Here is a 17,726-nt window from a genome sequence, read left to right on the forward strand (position 1 = left end):
CACTGAACATCCACCTGCTTGGCAGCTGAAAAATCTCACAGCACAACTTTCTGGTCACCTTCTGAATACAATTAATTAAATACCTGTCAAAAAATATTTGGGAAAAAAAAAGCCTTTTTTTTAAAATGAAAATTTCCATTACAAAATTCTCCTTCTGAGAACCTTCTCCTCTGAAAACATTATTTGAAAATACATTTGATGTTCTGGCCCATGCTTTCAAGCGACATGTGCAGATACCATTTTTACAAAACCTGTCATGGAGCAAGACGTGCTTCATAAGGAGAGATGCACTTTTGGCAGTCATGGCTGCGTGCTAATGTGTCACACATTTATGGAGATTAAAGCAAGTAAGCATTTTATGCTCTTGTCTCTTCTCTGCACACACACGCAACTCAGTGTCATTATGCACACAGAACAGCAATGTAAAATTCCCTAAGGTTGCCTGAGCACTGTTTAAATTCTGTGCCTCTAACAACCTCAATCAAGTCAACGAACCGAGGGGGCAGGAGGGGGATACTGATACTGATAACGTTATGTGCCCAGAAAGATGTTATTTATTTATTACTGGTAAATGTATTCCAGGTTATTCTGATGTTGCAATGCCATCTGATGGAAGTGCCTATACATACAGTATATGTGAAGTACAGAGACTGACAAACCCGTGGGCTTACAAAGTATTCATCTTGTCTTTAAATACTTGAACTCAAGTTTTAGCACCGTTCATTGTTCTTAGATTGTCTGTGGTTCACATTGTGGTTTCCTCTGTCATATTTACTGTGTGCATTATTACAAACATATGTGTGGAGAGAGCTCTAGGTATATATTTATATATCTATATATAGTTGAATGTCTTCTATTTTGTTTAGTGAAAAAGAACATTAAACATAGAATTGGAATGGGAGATGCTGCATTTCATACAGACCAATCAATAAATGTTGAAACGTAACTTTGTGTAAACTTTGGATTTACCTGTGTACTTGTTCTGCACAGATGCACATGGTACGTACAAATGTCTGTTTCCATATGTATCAATGGGCTTAAAATTTGCAAGAGTTACTAGCAACCTGCATGCCCTTCTCAGCCAGCACATTTAATAAGTGTGTTTCTATGTATGTGGATAAAAATAGCCCAAATTTACAGCACATAATGTTTTGGTAAGCAAGATTTGCATGATTAGGTCTATTTAGTCAAAAAAGGTTTATAATAACCCTTTAACACTGGTGTTAGGGTTTTATTCACTTACAAATAAAGAACAGACAGCACTAGACAGTCAAGAAGCAAGAATCTAACAAGTGTCGTAGGGGAAATTCGTATTCTTCAAAAGAAAAAGACCATCAGTAAACTGTTCAGTAAGAGCTTGCCTGTACTGCGTGACATGTCTGCTATTTTCTCCAGGAGTCAAGACTTGCTTCTGTTTGGACTATATAATTTAGTTAGGCTTGTGGCTTTTCATTCTTAAAAAATATTTACACAGGATTACAATTAGCTGTCCAGGCATCATGTTGGCTGTCACACATTTAAAAACAGCTCAATATCATGGTGGAAAATTGCCTTTTTCCACAACAGTAAAAAGGTAGAGAAATTGGTCCTCAAGTGGAAGCTGTTAACAGGAGAACATTATAAACTGAGAAAAAATAACTAAACAGGTCACATTCTATGACATGTAGTATTTTCAATTCCAGACAGACTTTTGTCTTCCTTTGGTTCAAAAAATTCAGAAGCTCAGTTAGAACTTTGTGCTGTGACTAAATGTGTCGGACATGATGATATTTTTATAGAAGTTGTCGGAGTGAGGATTGCAGTATCCCTTGACCTTGTCAATAACCTGGTGGACAGGGATGATTGATGTCTGTTCTCCATCCTCTTGGGCAAATTTTGAAGATGGCTTGTCAAGAAAAACATTCTCTAGAAAGAGGAAAAGGCAACAAGAAGTTAGGGCTTCTTAAGCAAACTCATAGTTTAAGAGGTGTGTCACTCCCACATAGATATGCCTTCAATTGCCACTACTGCTGAATGAAATTACTGCCCTAAAAGCCAGCAAACAACTTTTTGGCTTGGCATTGCTTCTTCTAAATTCTTTTCGGCCACCTGGTTTTGTGGGCCGACCTCTCAGGTCTCTCTTGAAATTATCCCCCTATTATTTTACCTAAAGTGTAAGTGACTCCTACGACCCTTTCATATATTAATTTACTGTTGATGCTTTGAGTCTTACGAACTAAAAACATTTCGATAGCACTGGAAAAGGAGTGACCTCCATAACATCTGGCAAATAATATCTTCATATAATAAAGTAGTGGAAAATGACAGCAAATGGATTTAATTATTTCAACAGTGGAGGTTTTAAGCTATGCACAGAAATAATGTATTCTGTGCAGAATGTAGCAGAAGATGACTTGCATCTTAAATCAGATAACCAGAGCCAAAACTGGCCTAAACTTTGTGCTTGCCTAGCATAACTTTTTATCTTTTCCATAATGAGGAGGGTGCAGATTGAACAACTGCGGGGAGGAAAAGATGCAGAAAACTGGCATCCCTTCAGAGTTCATGTGCTATAAGACAAGGGTGGAGCTGAAGAGAAATGGGAGCAAGGCAATTCCCAGCCGGGCTGGGAAAGTCTGCTTCAGCAGCTAACGGTATTGCTGTTCGGAGAACGGTCAGTAGGTAGAGCTCATGTAGTGAGCAATGAGAAGGAGAGCCTGTATCTCGTTTTCTCAAGTACATTGTCCTAATGAGCCTTCTTATCTCTTCCTCTGTAGTGAATAAAGCTGGAATTAATTCTCATAAGCCAGGCAAGGTTTGGACCATTGCAAGCTGACAGTAAGATGGAGTACCCTGTGAAGCAATGTTTTCTACAAGTGACATTTTTGATGGCTGTTTACAAGACTTTGGTGAAATCACCCTCAAAATTTCCTTGGTAAAGTATCATTTAACAATTTTTCATATTATTTAAACTATGATTTCTTATAAAACTTGTTTCTTATAGAAATAAATCATTAATTAAAAATAAACAGAAAAGTAACCCGCCCCTGCAGAAGTCATGATATCAAGCCATGAAAGAGTATAAAGTGTTGCATGAAGGAGAAATGGATTGCAGAGCGAGAAATCAAAACAGTTGTACTCATGAAAAAAGAAACAGGCATGTTCAGGCATATCAGAATGATTTTTTTTAAAGCACGCAAGAATGTCCATGAATCACAGCAAATCACTCCATGTCCAATAGCAAACTGCTGGGTACTGTGTGTCTTTCAAATGTACGCACTTATTAGCCAATGGTACTACATTTTGGAGATTTTCTACATATTGAATACCTTATTACAAAGAAAAGTTAATTCTTAGTCTTTAGGGAAGGTTTTTGAAATTCCTTGCAAATATGTACACTTTTTTTTTTCACAAGGCATCATTACATTGTTAAATACCAGCTATTTCCTCATGCAATTTGCATGCAGAGGAATTATATAAGTCCTTTGAAACCAGTGGGGCCCTCTTTTTTTTTAGCTCATTGGGCTTCATACCCACGTACAGGGTTAAAATCCTGTATCACTGAAGTAAATGGGAATTGTACCACCAAAATTCACTGCAGAAATAATGTTAACTTCTAATTCATAGTAGTGTTATATATGGTATTTAAGTACTAAGTTTGTGTCAGACTCGTGACAGCAGGGCCACAAGATGGCAAAGTGATTTCTTTCATCCACCCAGTAGAGTCCACCCAATATTCATGTCCCAATCAGTGCATTCTGCATTCAACCAGCAGTTCACAGCAGGGCTTTCAGGCATATATCGTTTGTCATTCAGACTTACTTTGGGTGTGCCTGGAGATGAAAAAACAATGGCTAGAAGACTAATTCCATAATGGCCATAGACCAAACAGAAACACAATATGTTAAAATTCCTGTAATAACTTTTAAAAATATTAAAAAAAAATTTCTAGGACTCAATCAGATTGTTTTTGCTTTTTAATGTATGCTTTGTGTATGGGTGTTCCAACTTAATCTCCTTTCCCCAGACTACGGTACACAGGCATTAATGTCAGGACATGGTCTGTTTTCTAAAACGGTATCTTCCAAATGCTTCATGCCCCATGCAGAGTGCAGACACCCAGAGTTTGAAGCACACTTATCCTTTGATTCAGCATCAATGGCGCAAGATGTAATAGTGAGAAACAAGCAGTGTTTCTGATTAGCAAAAAGTCCTTTGTGTCAATGAGGACATCATGCAAATGGCATCCCTCCACCCTGTTCAAACCATGCATTCAACAAAAGCAATTCTCACTTTACCTGTAATGCTCCACCACTGATGAGGAAAGGGCCTTAGAAGACATTATCTATACCACAAACACATGAATGCTTGTGTCAATTCCAGGGAGCACATTATAACCATATTAACAAGAGTTGCCAAGACATGTAGCTATTACATTATTTGCCTGCAATTTAGCTAAGACATCAAACCGAGAAGTTTAGCTGTGTTGAAAATCAGAATTTTAATGTTCCTTTCTGTTATTTTAACACGTGAGAGGATACATCAGTATTTAAAAACCTAACATTAGCAAAAATTCCTTTGGAGTACCACAATAAAATATGTATTTTCAGAGGTCAAAGCAAAATTATTACAATTCTAAAAATATAGAGAAAACTGTGGTATTCCCTAAATGTCCCTTAATTCCCTTAATAAACAATCACATTACAAACTACAACTACATTCCCAACTGAAATCCTTTTTAAGAAATAATTTACGCATGGGATTAAGCTCACCACTTTTGAAGAAAGTACATGAGCATGTTCCTAACTGCAAGTTTCTTTTAACTTACTACTTCTTATCTGGAACTGTTTTATTGTTTTGCTTCAAGAATGCATTGCAAAAACTCCAGCACTAAGTCTCTTTAATTGTCAGACTGATAAGAAGCCCTGACACCATCAAAACATGTAAGCATATTTTTATCATTAATCCCAATAGCAAGGGTCTAAAGGTTGATCTGCCATGAGTACAAATAGGAATTCTCTGTCTGCAGAACAGAGAATGCTCTGCAGTGGAAAGGGCATGACGCTCTCCTCCTCTACTAATAAATTAATACTAGCACTGTGATCGGTGGATATTAGAGGCGCTGTTCGCGGAAGAGTGGTGACAGAAATGTCACTTCATAGGAGAGAGAGCTGAAGACAGCTTGCTCAGGGCAGCTGGGCGCCTGGCACATCAAACCTGAGATGGCAGCAGTGACAGGCACCCTGGTGAGGCAGGCGCCAGCTGTGTGCTCCCAGCGCGGCTGTGAATGGCAGTCCTGAGGCCAAGCTCAGGTACACTGGGGAATTTCTAAGATACCGCTCATTTTTACTGTATTCAAAGCAAATGTACTTCATGTATATTCTTGATAACCAAAGAAGATTTACACTCGTAAAACACCTGGTGCACAACGCCTCATGCTAACGGATGCACTGAATATTGGTTAGTGAGAAAATAACAATGTAACTCTTAAAAAAGGGGATTTCTAGACAAAAATTGTATGCCTAACTGAACCAGGTAATGATTATCAATAAAAAACAGAAGATATTTCCTAGAAACTATGCCACATATCAAGAAAGGAGACTGTGCTATCATAAATGAGACATTGGAGACTTCTGAAAATAATTTATGCTTAAGAAACAATGTAACTTTCCTTCCAGTAAAATCATACATTTCATATCTAAACATTGCTTCTAACAAGTATTTTAAAGCAAGTAAACACATCTTTGGGTTAAATATGTGCGCAGATTTTATTTCCACTATGTTTCAGAAGAGGATTCTGTAATAATGTTACGTGACTTTATACAGGACAAAAACATGAGTTCACAAAAACCCAGTAACAAAAAAATTTGAACTATTTAAGTGATTTTCTGAAATATTATCTCAGACATAAGCAGACTTGCAAATTATTCCAGCTCCTCTCTTTTTTTGCTCCTTTAAAGTGTTCTTAAAATGAGCTCATTTTTATGGCATACATAATGAGCAGAATACAGATGATGCCTTTTATTACATATACCATTGACATTTAAATAAATAAGCAGGAGATATGGCATATTAGTTGTAGAAGGGAAAGACAATGCATACTCTGGGAACACAGTATCAATTTCCAAGTAGCCTCCATTTGTCTCTTTACCCATAAATGTGTTAGAGTTAAATGGAAGCAGTTTGATCCAGTGAATCAACTGTGGACTTGGGTTCAGAAAACTTGATTCTTATTTCCAGCTGTGCTGCTAGCTTTCATGTTACCTTGGGCAATGAACATTATCTCCCTGTGCTTTGGTTACTCTGTGTTTACAATGGGATAAGATGACTTACCTTCTTCTAGCCAAAGAGGTGAAATGCTATAAAAAAAGTAAGGTTTGCTTTCGTCACGCCTAGTTTGTTTAGTATGGGAACATATCCAGATCAGAATTATATATTGGATGTATTTTATATTAGGTTAAGATTCTTATTAAAATGTAACATATATTTTAAAAATACTAAAACTATATAAATTGGTGAAATTTTCTCACATTAACCTTTGGGTAGAAATCCCTACTGCACCTTTAACATGAAACTACTTATTTACAGATGCACTGTGTTACAGTGCAAGAACTCACCTGTATGGCTGTTTCGTTTGCAATATGTATTCGTTGTAGATTTTGATTTGGATGTTAAGTAGGTTGAATTGGAGCCGATGGAACTAGAGGATAAGGATTTCCCAAGATTATCGGAACTCTTCTTTATAATATTGGTTGCTGTTTTGCTCCAATCTAAAAATGATTGAAAATTTTAACATAAATAATTACCATAGGTACTAAATTCCTAATTTACTCAATTATGAACATTTCAAGTATCAGATGCATTTCTTAATGTTATTTATAACAAATAGCCTATCCTTTTCCTGTCGGGTAGCCTCTTTGGTTCTTAAGAAACACAAGAACTATTCTGACTTGATTTACTTTGCTGTTTACCACAGTAGTTATAATTGTTGGCTCTAACACTCTAATAATCGTTTAGCTGGATGGCAGAACTGTAACATCTGGCTTTCCAGAATGCAGGAGAGCAGTGAAGATCTGTAGCAGTATAAGGATGCCAAAGTTTCATCACCTGAAGAGAGGGATAGATAGGAAAGGGATTGATAGGAGCATTTACAGAGGTCTTATCGTTCGAGGGCTTGATCTGCTGAGGTAGATACTACATACTAGTGGATTTGCACTTGTTGTTACAGGATTTAGCATATCGGTGCACTATTAATAACAATGAATAATAATGGTTATTCAGTAGTTCACATTTGAAGAGTTTTGTCCGAACCATTAACATAACAGGCTGTTACACTGGAACAACTTCCAAAATTAAATTGAGTAACTAATACCAATAAACTTATTGAGGAAAAATGACACTGAAAAACTCATCACAAGTATCCCAATACCAGTAGAATAAATGTATCTAACTATTTATGTATCATATACTTGCAGGTAAGTACAGGTAGTTTCACACTTTAGTCTTGTTGCTGTTATTCACTGTATTGCAATGAAATTCACAAAATGGAAGAGAAGTCCAAACTAAAGGCACATGGGCCACTTTAGCCTTGATTTAAATCAAGACAAATGTTTTATCCTAAATCTTTGCTATAGCGTATAGGTTACTGTTTCTCTGATCTAGCTATGGCAGTGTTGCAAAGCTTTGGATTGTTTGTTTCTTCGCTCTATCATAGCATGCCCTAAAGTACACTTCAATCGGATAGGTAGATAAGTTCACATTTGGCTTATATTTCACTGTTTACTATGTGCCTGCAAACTATGTCAGGTTCATGAAGAATGAAACCAGTCGGTGGTGATGGACTGGTTAATGCTAGGTGTAATGATAGCACATTAACTATACCACTGAAGTATTCAAATCCTTCAGGTTTTTATTTCTATCGTACCCACAAGCTGCCCAACAGCAGCATAAAAATCTGGAAATAATTTGATCCATCTGTGTTTTCCAGTTCAGGAGTTACAGCATGAACCACATGGAAATTGAACATATGAAACAATCTGGATGCCTGATCTGAATGAGCAGGCTTTTCCTAATTTGTATTAACTCTCTGAAATCACGAATCAGGTTTTCTTACTACATAGTGAAAGTATAAATGTTTTATAGTGTACAATGAGAACGCTTTCCCTAGACAAAACAGAGCAAGACAAAGCAAGAGTCTTGATGGCAAAGCAGTTACTTAAAACCTTGAAACAAACCTTGGATGCCAAGAGAAAAAGGACACAAGGATATCTGGAGCACTGTTATTATCTGGGATAGACTGGCTTACCTTACTAGGCAATGAACTTACGCCACCTTATATCAACTGTAGATTTCAACACTAGTCATTGAGCAAGAACCACATGAGCAAGAAATTATATGGTCCAAAATCATTACATCAGACAGCAAAGCAAGATCCAGTTGCCTAAACACAGGAGTCTAATGCCACCCGAGATGGCCAAAGGTGCAGGAGACTATAAATGCAGTGTTCCAAGTGTTGCACTTCGAAGTGTCCAAACTAACCGCTTTCCTTTCTCTCTGAGAATCACAGATAAAGATGAACTTCAATTCTGGAACCTAATCAGGCTTCTGCTAAAGGAATTTTCTATGGTTTTGAGTCCCTAATGGTGTCTCTGAATTATATGGTGAAGGACAGAACAGTTTGAAAAGGCAAAGATAAAAGCAAAATATGTCAGAGTATTTCTATCTGCCTTTTAAGAATTCCTCCTACATCAACCTAACAGTCCACACAATTCAGTCAACAGACTGCAATGTAGGAGAAAAGGAATAAGAGTGGCTTTTGAATGACAGAGTTTGAATCTCTGGATCTTTATTTAATTTTTTTTTTCAGGGTCCAAAGGGCCTTCCAAAACCATGCTTACAGCACCACAAAATTTACCAGCTGCCTTCAGTGGAAAACTGAAAGAGAAGACTTAAGAATTTTTATGAAGTGATATCTGAAAAGTCCCTTGGCAATTGTTAGTACTGAAGTGAAGTGACAGCCTGTGATTAATCTATTTTTCCACATCTCTGGCTTACATTTTATAACATTAAAAATAACATAGCAAGCTGTTCACCTGAACTTTTATGGACTACTGCAGCATCTAAGGAGGGGAGCTGTGAATTGCTTTTACCTGAATTGTCTGCCAGTCGGAATCTGCCGCAACAGAGATGTCTCCTCCATTGTTTCTGCACATTTTCTTTCATAGCGCAGTGGAATACAAATATAAATAAACCTGCATCAAAAGCAAATAAACAGCAAATGAAGCATGTAGTTATAAATAGACAGATTAACTAAAATCTGCTAACAAAAGACTATGAAGTACAAGCAAAGGAAAAATAATAAAGTTTTCTTCTTGGCATCTATGCCTCATTTAAGAGGTATGCAAATTAATTAAAGCTTTCCTATCCTCTAGGTGCTATATAAGTGCTTGGGATATCAGAAGAGAGAGAATAGGACCCCTTTTATTGACACTGTGGATTTAGATCCCACTCAGTGTGGATCTTTTAATTATTTTCTTTGGCTTAGAGGAAAATAATTGAAAGGTTTTATCTTTGAACCAAATGCATATTTTGCAACAGCAAGAGCCAGACTGCAAAGTAAATACAGACACAATTATATTAGCAAGAAGATATTTTATCTTCTCCGGTTCCATATCTACAGAACTGTGGGCTGTATTCCTTTAAAACCAGAAGTCTTGTAATTGGCATTAAAGAGTTCCCTGAAAAAGCACACTTGGATGTATGTGCATCACATGCATGTACTTGAAATGATTATGAAAATGGTAAGAATATGTTCACAAGTACTAATTAGGTGTCCAGCTACTTATTTCTGAAGAAAATTACCTGGTTTGTGCATGCAATTGCAATAAATGTGTTTAAGAATGTTTTTGTAGAGTTCATATTTCTCATGCAATTGTATAATCTTTGTTTTCAAGACCCAAGATAAGCATCTACCATGTGGTAAAGAAGGTCTTAACTGGGTGTATGGTATGATTTCATCACTCTACAGAGGTACTTTGGAGCTAAATATAGAAGTTGGAAATTTCATATGCTCCTGGCGCTTCCCAGACAGGCACTGGCTGTGGAATCTTCTGTTGTTCTCTGGCTGGGCCTGTTCTTGTTTTACTCTTACTCACTGGAAGAGGGCCAACCTGGGGCTGAACACCTGATGGCAAAATGTTACTGCCAAATCCCTCATGATTACGTATTAAACATGAATAAATGCTACATAATGTGGGCAAACAGGGTTAAGGGCCATCCCCTAAGAAGACTGTTCCTTTATGATCATCATGAGTAGCTCCGTATATTAATGCCTACTATGTTTCAGCTGGTAGAACACAATGGCACGGTATAGCTTGGAAAAAACTGTGCTGGTGCATAAAATCATCCTCCCTCCTCCAGAGTGCCGAGGTCTAATTTTGTATGAATGCTTGTCATTGAACTGGACTTGTATTTGCTTATAGCCATCAGGCCAGGCTGTGACCACTGAGATCAGTTAACTTTAGGTAAATGCTGTGTCATGAAACATATTTTTTGCAAAATTTTTCAAGAGCTGATGGGAAAAAAAAAAAGGAGAAGTACAATTTAAGGAAGGCAAACATACCTTAATGCATCCCATATGCAAGCTCTGTTGAATTATGGTTACTATGTTTGCATTTAGTAAAATATTTCTGTGATTTGTTTTAACGACAGTGTCATTCCAATGCAGTCACTAGCAGCTCTTACAGGCTTAGAGTTATGCAGTTGTTTGTGGCCCAAAGTACCTCTTAGGACTTCTGCACAGCTACAAACTTACTAAATCGATGCTTAATTAAATTGTGGTGAATGTCTGGAACATTCTGAATGGTTAAAAAAGAAAATGCATATGTCTATAGTAATACAAAACGAATGTACTGCATTAAGTACTTTGCCTTTGCCCTGTCTGGGCTTGGTCTCTGAATTTTTTTTCTCTGTATTTCATTATTCATTAAGTTTACAATGTGCTTTAGTAATACAGCTTTGGTTTTGTTTTGCAGAGCCAAATCAGACGCTAGGCTTGGCTCTAGCTTGGTTCTGACTTGAAAGTATTTGGCTTGCCCAGGCATATATATAAAATGAGCAGCCAAAAAAGAGATGTTCCCAGATTTTTTACTCTGAGCATCAAAGAGAGAAAAATAATTTCCTATGTAGATGAAACAGCAAAGTACAGTAACACCAGTAGTTGCTGCAATTTACTTTTTCACTGCCAGTGCACAGAAAACTAGGTTGGTGGAGGCTGCTGGTATAGCTTAAAATACTAGTGCAGTTTTCAAAAACTTGCAAGAGTGAATAAACATATTTACTGAGGGCTCAATAATTAAGCTCATGCTAATACTGATGCAAGACTTGCCATACTGACCTGCTTTTTGCCACTAGGAAATGCTTCCTGATACAAATCCTAAATTTTTCTTTGCTCCATTCCATCCCCTTGCTGCTACATGTTCACTACACCAGTTGTATGTGATTTTAAACATCCTCTTTCTTGTTTCTTTAGCTTTGCCTAGCTCTTTCTGACACAGCACTAAGCATTTTCAGATATGGGATTGTTATCTCCTGTGCTTGATATGACAGGCCTGAACATACGCTGTGCCATCTTTGCTACCACAATCCGTGAAAAGCTCATCACTCTTCTTTTTTGCATTTACTCCCCAGGTTTTTCAGTTCCATCTTCTGACTTAACTGCCTTCCAAGTATTCATTTTCCATTGAACAGTGCTATTACCCCACAGAGACTTAAGCAGTGGTGGTCAACCTTGTGTGCACTCTGCACATACAAGCTTAATTGATTGCACTGGAAATTCTGGTTACAGAGAACTTGTTGAATTTGATCCTTGGCATGCTTTTCGGAGTTTTAATCTTTTTTCATGTTCTTCCCATACTTCTAATCTCTCTAGGCTCTTCTGAATTTCTAACACGGACACATTGCAGCAAGTACTTCATTATGCTGCTAGGGGAGTATCAGCATCCGTCCTTTGGAAAGAAAGTCTTTAGTAGGAACACCACATCCAAACAATTTTTGCCAGCTTGCCTAGCATTTTAGGTTGAAACTAAACCAAACCAAAACCCACAACATTATTCTCTTTCCACGAAAGCTCAATAAATCTTTTAGCACAGTAAATACGTCTCAACTGTAACAGATAAAATCCACACAGCATAATATTAAGTACTTTTTCCATAAAGGAAAGATATTTTGCTGACCCTGCGAAAATTTATATTTTACCTCAATATTTGTGTGGCATAACACACAATCCTCCAATGACATTCTGGGGTTTGGTTTTTGATATGTTTTTTTGGGGGCAAATTTATTTTTTATCTCAATATGTGTGTGGTATAACGCATGCCTCTCCAATGACCTTCTTGGGGCTTTTTTTTCGTTATGTTTTTAGTTGTTCTTTATTAGCGGGTAGGGCAAGCGGAGGTGGAGATTCTTACATCATTTGGTACATACGCAAATTTCAGCCCTAAGCTGAAATTCTTTTAAATGTCAGCTATATATTTCTGTAATTTATAACCATTTGATTATAATTTATAGCATTTTTCAGAAGGATGAACTATGTTCAAAAAGTAAAATATTCAAAACTTCAGGAAAGGAAGCAAAAATAAGCTGACTACTACAGTCGCTGGATTTTCCTTAAAGAACCAAAGAATATCCCATATCTCAGTGCTATCTCTCTGCACTGAAACAGGACTGAATTTTGTTTTATTACCTTCTCATGCCTTAATAAAATAGTTATGAGCTTAACAGATTCCCTACAGGAATAAATTAAGGAAAGAGGCTTCCTATATTTGTCATAATCAGTGAAAGGAAATGTTGAAGGTCATACAGCATCTATCTCCACAGAGATCACTGCAGACAGTTAGTTAGCAATAGTACTATTTATAATAAAGTACATTTTATTGAAAAGACCTTGAAACTAATTAATTTAACCAAGATATTCAGCCCATGTGTAGTTGGTATCAGTATTCCATATAAGGGGAAACTAATGATGTTTTAGTATCAAGGAAAGATGCAGAGAGCTTGGATCTGAGTTACCTAGTCAAATCACTGGATGTAACATGTCCCAGAACAGCAACAGCTCAAATATTATTTGTTCACAGAACAGAAATTCAGCTTACCTTGCAATGAATTGAAAATGGAGAAGAGGTATAGGAAAGGAAGAGTTAAGGGACCCCAGGCAAAAAAGGCAAAGCCCCACGTCATGCCTAGGAGGAAGGTCAGGCTGACCACACTACGGAGGTTCCTCAGGATCTCTTCCTTCAGGCTCCGATTAGTTCTTTTCCCGTTCCTCCCACAGATCTGCACCATCACCACAATAAACATGGCAACGTTCATCAGAAACATGATTACAAAGTAGCCGGCACAAGTCACATAAAAGACAACTTCATTCTTGATCCAGCAGCTGCAAAAAAATACAAAAATATGACCATTTTTAGATAAAGCAAACTATCCTCCAATTATTTAGATGACTACAAGGAAAATCAGTCTATGTGTGATTCCACTGATGCAGGGCTATACTTTCAAATGAAACCGTTGTCCATGTTCTGCTTGTAAATAGGATGAAGCCCAGTGGCATCTTAAGTGTGACTATGGCGCACAGTAGTAGCATGTCAGAAATCTGATGGTTGTACCATAGTTTAGTTAAAACTATTTAAAAAGGAAATCTGACCTCAGATACAAGCTGTGGGAACTGCAATCCCATCATGGAAAGTTTAGACTCAGTATGAGTAGCTTCACCACTTTCATCTGTCTGAAGCATAGGACGCTTTAGTAACAGAATGGGCAAACTTGGATCTTCAGTGCCAAAATCTCAAGTTTCTGCTGCTTGAGCTAAAGGAGAACTCATACAGCTCTGGAGAAGAAGCAGGATGGGTAGCCCTTTGAGGTCGCCATTTGACAGTCAGCCATATGAGAGATCTAGCTTATTCCTCTAGCAGGAAACAGCTGGAATGCTTAACATGACACTTTAATAAAAATACAGAATGACATTTTTATTTATCATGATGAAGCTTTGCCAGGCAAGGAAAAGAAAATGAAGTAACAAATAGAACAGTCACATAAAAATTTTGGCATTTGGAGATTATTATCTGGACATCAAGAGAAGAACATAGGAAGCTAATGAACTGCATTGACAAAAAGCTGATTTATTTACAAAGGAGACTATTTTTATATTATTTCTTTCTTTGCTCTTACCTAGAAGATATAGCTTTTGCTGAAGATAAATCAAAACAGCTATTCTCACTTTATTTTCCTGACAAAACTTATGAATAATTCTTTTGCCAGAGGAGTGTTTCTACCTGGCATTGGGTAATGCAGATTTCCCTCCAATTTTTCTTATAGCCTACTTCACACTTCAGATTGAAATAATTTAGAAGATGATTTTTGCCCACTTTGCTTGCTTAATGTACCTCTGACTTTTCCAAAGCAGTCTGACCAATGCTAATTTTTTTTCACAGACTGTAAATGCTAAATTGTAAGAGATTAAAAGAAATACTCACAAGTCATCTCCTCCTTGCCCATTAGCGTCTTTGCCATATAGCTCTTTGCCATAAACATGACTTGCATTTGTATTAGCACTTGCTAAAACAATTGCTATCACCAAAGCTGGCAAACCTGTAACACAAGAAAACTTGTAGTTTGCTTTCAAATCTCCTAAACCTTCAAAATCACCAAGCAAAGCTGAATTATTGATGTGTCCATCTTGTTGCTTTAGTACAAAGTATCCTGAGGTAGTTCTATGTCAGAAAACTGCACAGAGAAGTAGAAGGAAACAGTTTTTCAAACAGTACAAATGTATAAAACTTTCCAAGTACTTAATGGGCATTAATGAATAAGCCTCATAATGCTCTGCAAGGTAGAAAATGTTATTTTAGTATTTGATATGAAAACTAAAGTAGAATAATCTCCCTTAATTACTCGAAGTTAAATTTGCAATTGCACACAGGCTCTCATAATAAAGTGAGAAGAAGCTTAACACACTATTACAAAAATGAGATCTAATGGAGGGATGATACTGGGATTTTTTTTTTTTTTGAGGGATTTTTTTTTCAGAGATGCTAATGTCACTTGATTAGGCTGGGGGACTGGGGAACTTGAACTTGAGCCTGTAATTTCTCCACTGCTTCTCTCAACTGTTAATGTCTTCTTTTTTTTCTACAGCATTATATATCCTTTACTTAAATGTGCCCTCAAAAATGAAGTAAACTATATATTTTTAATAATGAGTTAAAGTGAATATTTTTGGAAAATAACAGACAACTACATGGAAGAGAACTCTGTGCAGAGAGGTACAGCTCACACAAAAGAAATGTACGTTTCCTGACATGCCTTATTTACATGTCTTATCCTTGCTATGACAAAACAGACTCAAAGGGGAAGAGGTTAATTTGCTCTTCCGACCACTCAGTCCTTGTCATCTGCTGAGGTTGCCAAAGAGGATGCTAGTTGCCAATGGAAAGACATCAATTATCAGCTGGACTGAGGTCAGTGCTCTAGCCACGAGGTTAATGGTTTTGTATTGTGTTGTATTATTTCAAACACAATATGCGCATTCAGGAAGAAGGCACAGATTCCTGATATAGAAAAAAATGAAGAATAAAAGCCTTGCTGCCTGAGCCTCGCAGTTATTTCTCAGTATTACATTTTCCATTTCAGTCCTGCAGCGTACACTGCTTAGGGCAGGCAGGATCTCTCTGTGGTTTAAACACTGTGCTGAAGCTCAGGAAACTTTGGCTGTTTCTGATTCCGCCATAGGCTTTGTACTTGCTGGCAAGAAACTTTAAGCTGGATTGAAAGCTTTTTGAAGGTCAATGCAAAGATCCCCATAGGCTTTGTAGTAACTGCAAGAGTTTCTGAATTCATTGTGTGCCACGGTTCTCCACCTCTGATACGATACTAACATCTCCCCTCTCCATTCTGGCCTCTCTGGAAAGTAAGATCAGATTATCTGGTCTCTCTGCTCCTCCTCATGCTGTGAGCTGCTCTGGGTGGAGAGAACCAGTTACGGTGTATTTGCACAGAATTATACAGGGGAACTGGGCGACAGAGAGGGCTGGCTGCACGCCAGCACTGCCATGGGGCAGGGGGAAGGAAACACCACCCTGATTTTGATTCTGCTCTGCATTTGTGATAGAGAGCTTTTATATAGCATCATTTCAAAATACATGCTATGTAAAGACCGAATCTACTGAACTCACCCCAGCCAATGATGCAAAACTTCAGTATGTATCGCCGTATATAGGTGTTGAACACTTTCACTAGAGCAATGTACATATGAACGGCTTCTAGTCCCATCCATGTAAAGGTGGCCAGAAGAAAAAAGTGCAAAAGTGCAGCTACAGCTATGCAGAGGCCATCTATGTCAAACGATGCAATCCAACCATCAAGCAAGAAGATCAGATTAAGAAAGAGCAGGGCTGTGCTCAGATTCATCAGGATTTTGGATGGATAATCTCTTCGTAACTTCCTAATAAGAGAAATACAGGTGCATATGATTAATTGGCTTCAATCACCCAAGTCGCTTACAGCAGCTGGATTTACCAGTTTACAAAGTAAGTAAAAGCATAGGGATCTCCACTTAGCCATAAGCTTTTGTGGCAATAAGGCATAGTGAAGTGTACTTCTGTGTGATATCACTGAAGGCTTCTGTTGTATGTGGTGGGGAAAGCCAGCACTTCTTCGGGCCCGTAACGAACTAATTAACTGTCACAATATTTTAGCAACTGATTTATTATTAAAAACCTTTCAAATTAAATATAATACTATGTGGTTTGTACTTTAAGTGAAAATTGAAGAAAATTAAAAGAAAACTTTCAAAACACAGATGGACAGAAGCTCATCTCTGATCATTTTATATGTTAATCTTTGCTTAATTTTTGGAATATGTTGTTCAGTGCCTGCTGTTGTTTTCTGTTGTTTTTTGTTTGGTTGGTTTTTTTTGGGGGGGGGGGTGTTTAATAGGATCTTAGGAAGACTGAAGATCAAGTCAATTTTCTTTTTTAACTGACATACATTGAAATGTATGAACCAAGGGGCAATCCAACAACTTCTGCCATCTTGGACCAGAACATTATACCATAGGTACTGCAAGAGGAATGCAATCATTAAGAGATATTTCGAACTTGAAAACCCCCTTTCCCCTGCTCACTCCCCCCCAGCAAACTATCCTTCTTTAGCAGCTACTGTGTCCTGTCCTGTTACAGGCAGAATGGTTCCTTTGTGTTGATATAACTTCATTTTCTCTTTTCACTGTTCACAGAACTATATCACTTCAAAACTTTTGCATTCCCTTCAGTCACTTTGACATTTCAGTAGGACTGCTGTTGAAATTGTTCTAACTCTTCACGATTTATCTTCATTTTATTTCTCTTCCCGCTTCTCTCTGAAGGGCTCCAGAATGTAATTGTTCTAGTTGGAAATGTCTCTTTTTATACTTAGGACTTGTTATGCTCACACAGGCAAGTTTTTTTTTTTGTTTGTTTGTTTTACAAAAGATCTGGTTGTGGATTCTAAAATAATACATATCTGTTCAGAATCTAGAGGATACTGTACTCCCAAAAGAGAAAATTTTGAGACACGTTAGCCTTGCTGCCCAGCCTAAGCAGCACAACACACTGGAAACACGAGGAAAGAGTCTGACCTTATGTCCCCTTGAAAAAAATTTCCACTTATAACACTATGACCATGATTTTGCAGGTTGGTTTTTTTTTTTTTTT

General features: G+C 37.4%; 1 protein-coding gene across 1 annotated transcript in view; it reads right to left on the reverse strand.

Moving 5' to 3' along the window:
• Positions 1-1,368: 1,368 nt before the first annotated feature.
• Positions 1,369-17,726, reverse strand: part of ADGRG6 (adhesion G protein-coupled receptor G6) — a 112,754-nt gene continuing 96,396 nt past the window's right edge. The window contains exons 20-25 of the mRNA XM_082305888.1: positions 16,209-16,477; positions 14,511-14,625; positions 13,131-13,414; positions 9,129-9,230; positions 6,597-6,749; positions 1,369-1,905 (exon numbers count right to left, since the gene is read on the reverse strand). Of these exons, the coding sequence (XP_082162014.1) occupies positions 1,727-1,905; positions 6,597-6,749; positions 9,129-9,230; positions 13,131-13,414; positions 14,511-14,625; positions 16,209-16,477 (1,102 nt within the window). The 3' untranslated portion in view covers positions 1,369-1,726. The remainder of the gene's footprint in view (positions 1,906-6,596; positions 6,750-9,128; positions 9,231-13,130; positions 13,415-14,510; positions 14,626-16,208; positions 16,478-17,726) is intronic.

Source organism: Platalea leucorodia, assembly GCF_965183815.1.
Source record: "Platalea leucorodia genome assembly, chromosome: 3".
In the NCBI taxonomy this organism is placed as follows: Eukaryota; Metazoa; Chordata; class Aves; order Pelecaniformes; family Threskiornithidae; genus Platalea; species Platalea leucorodia.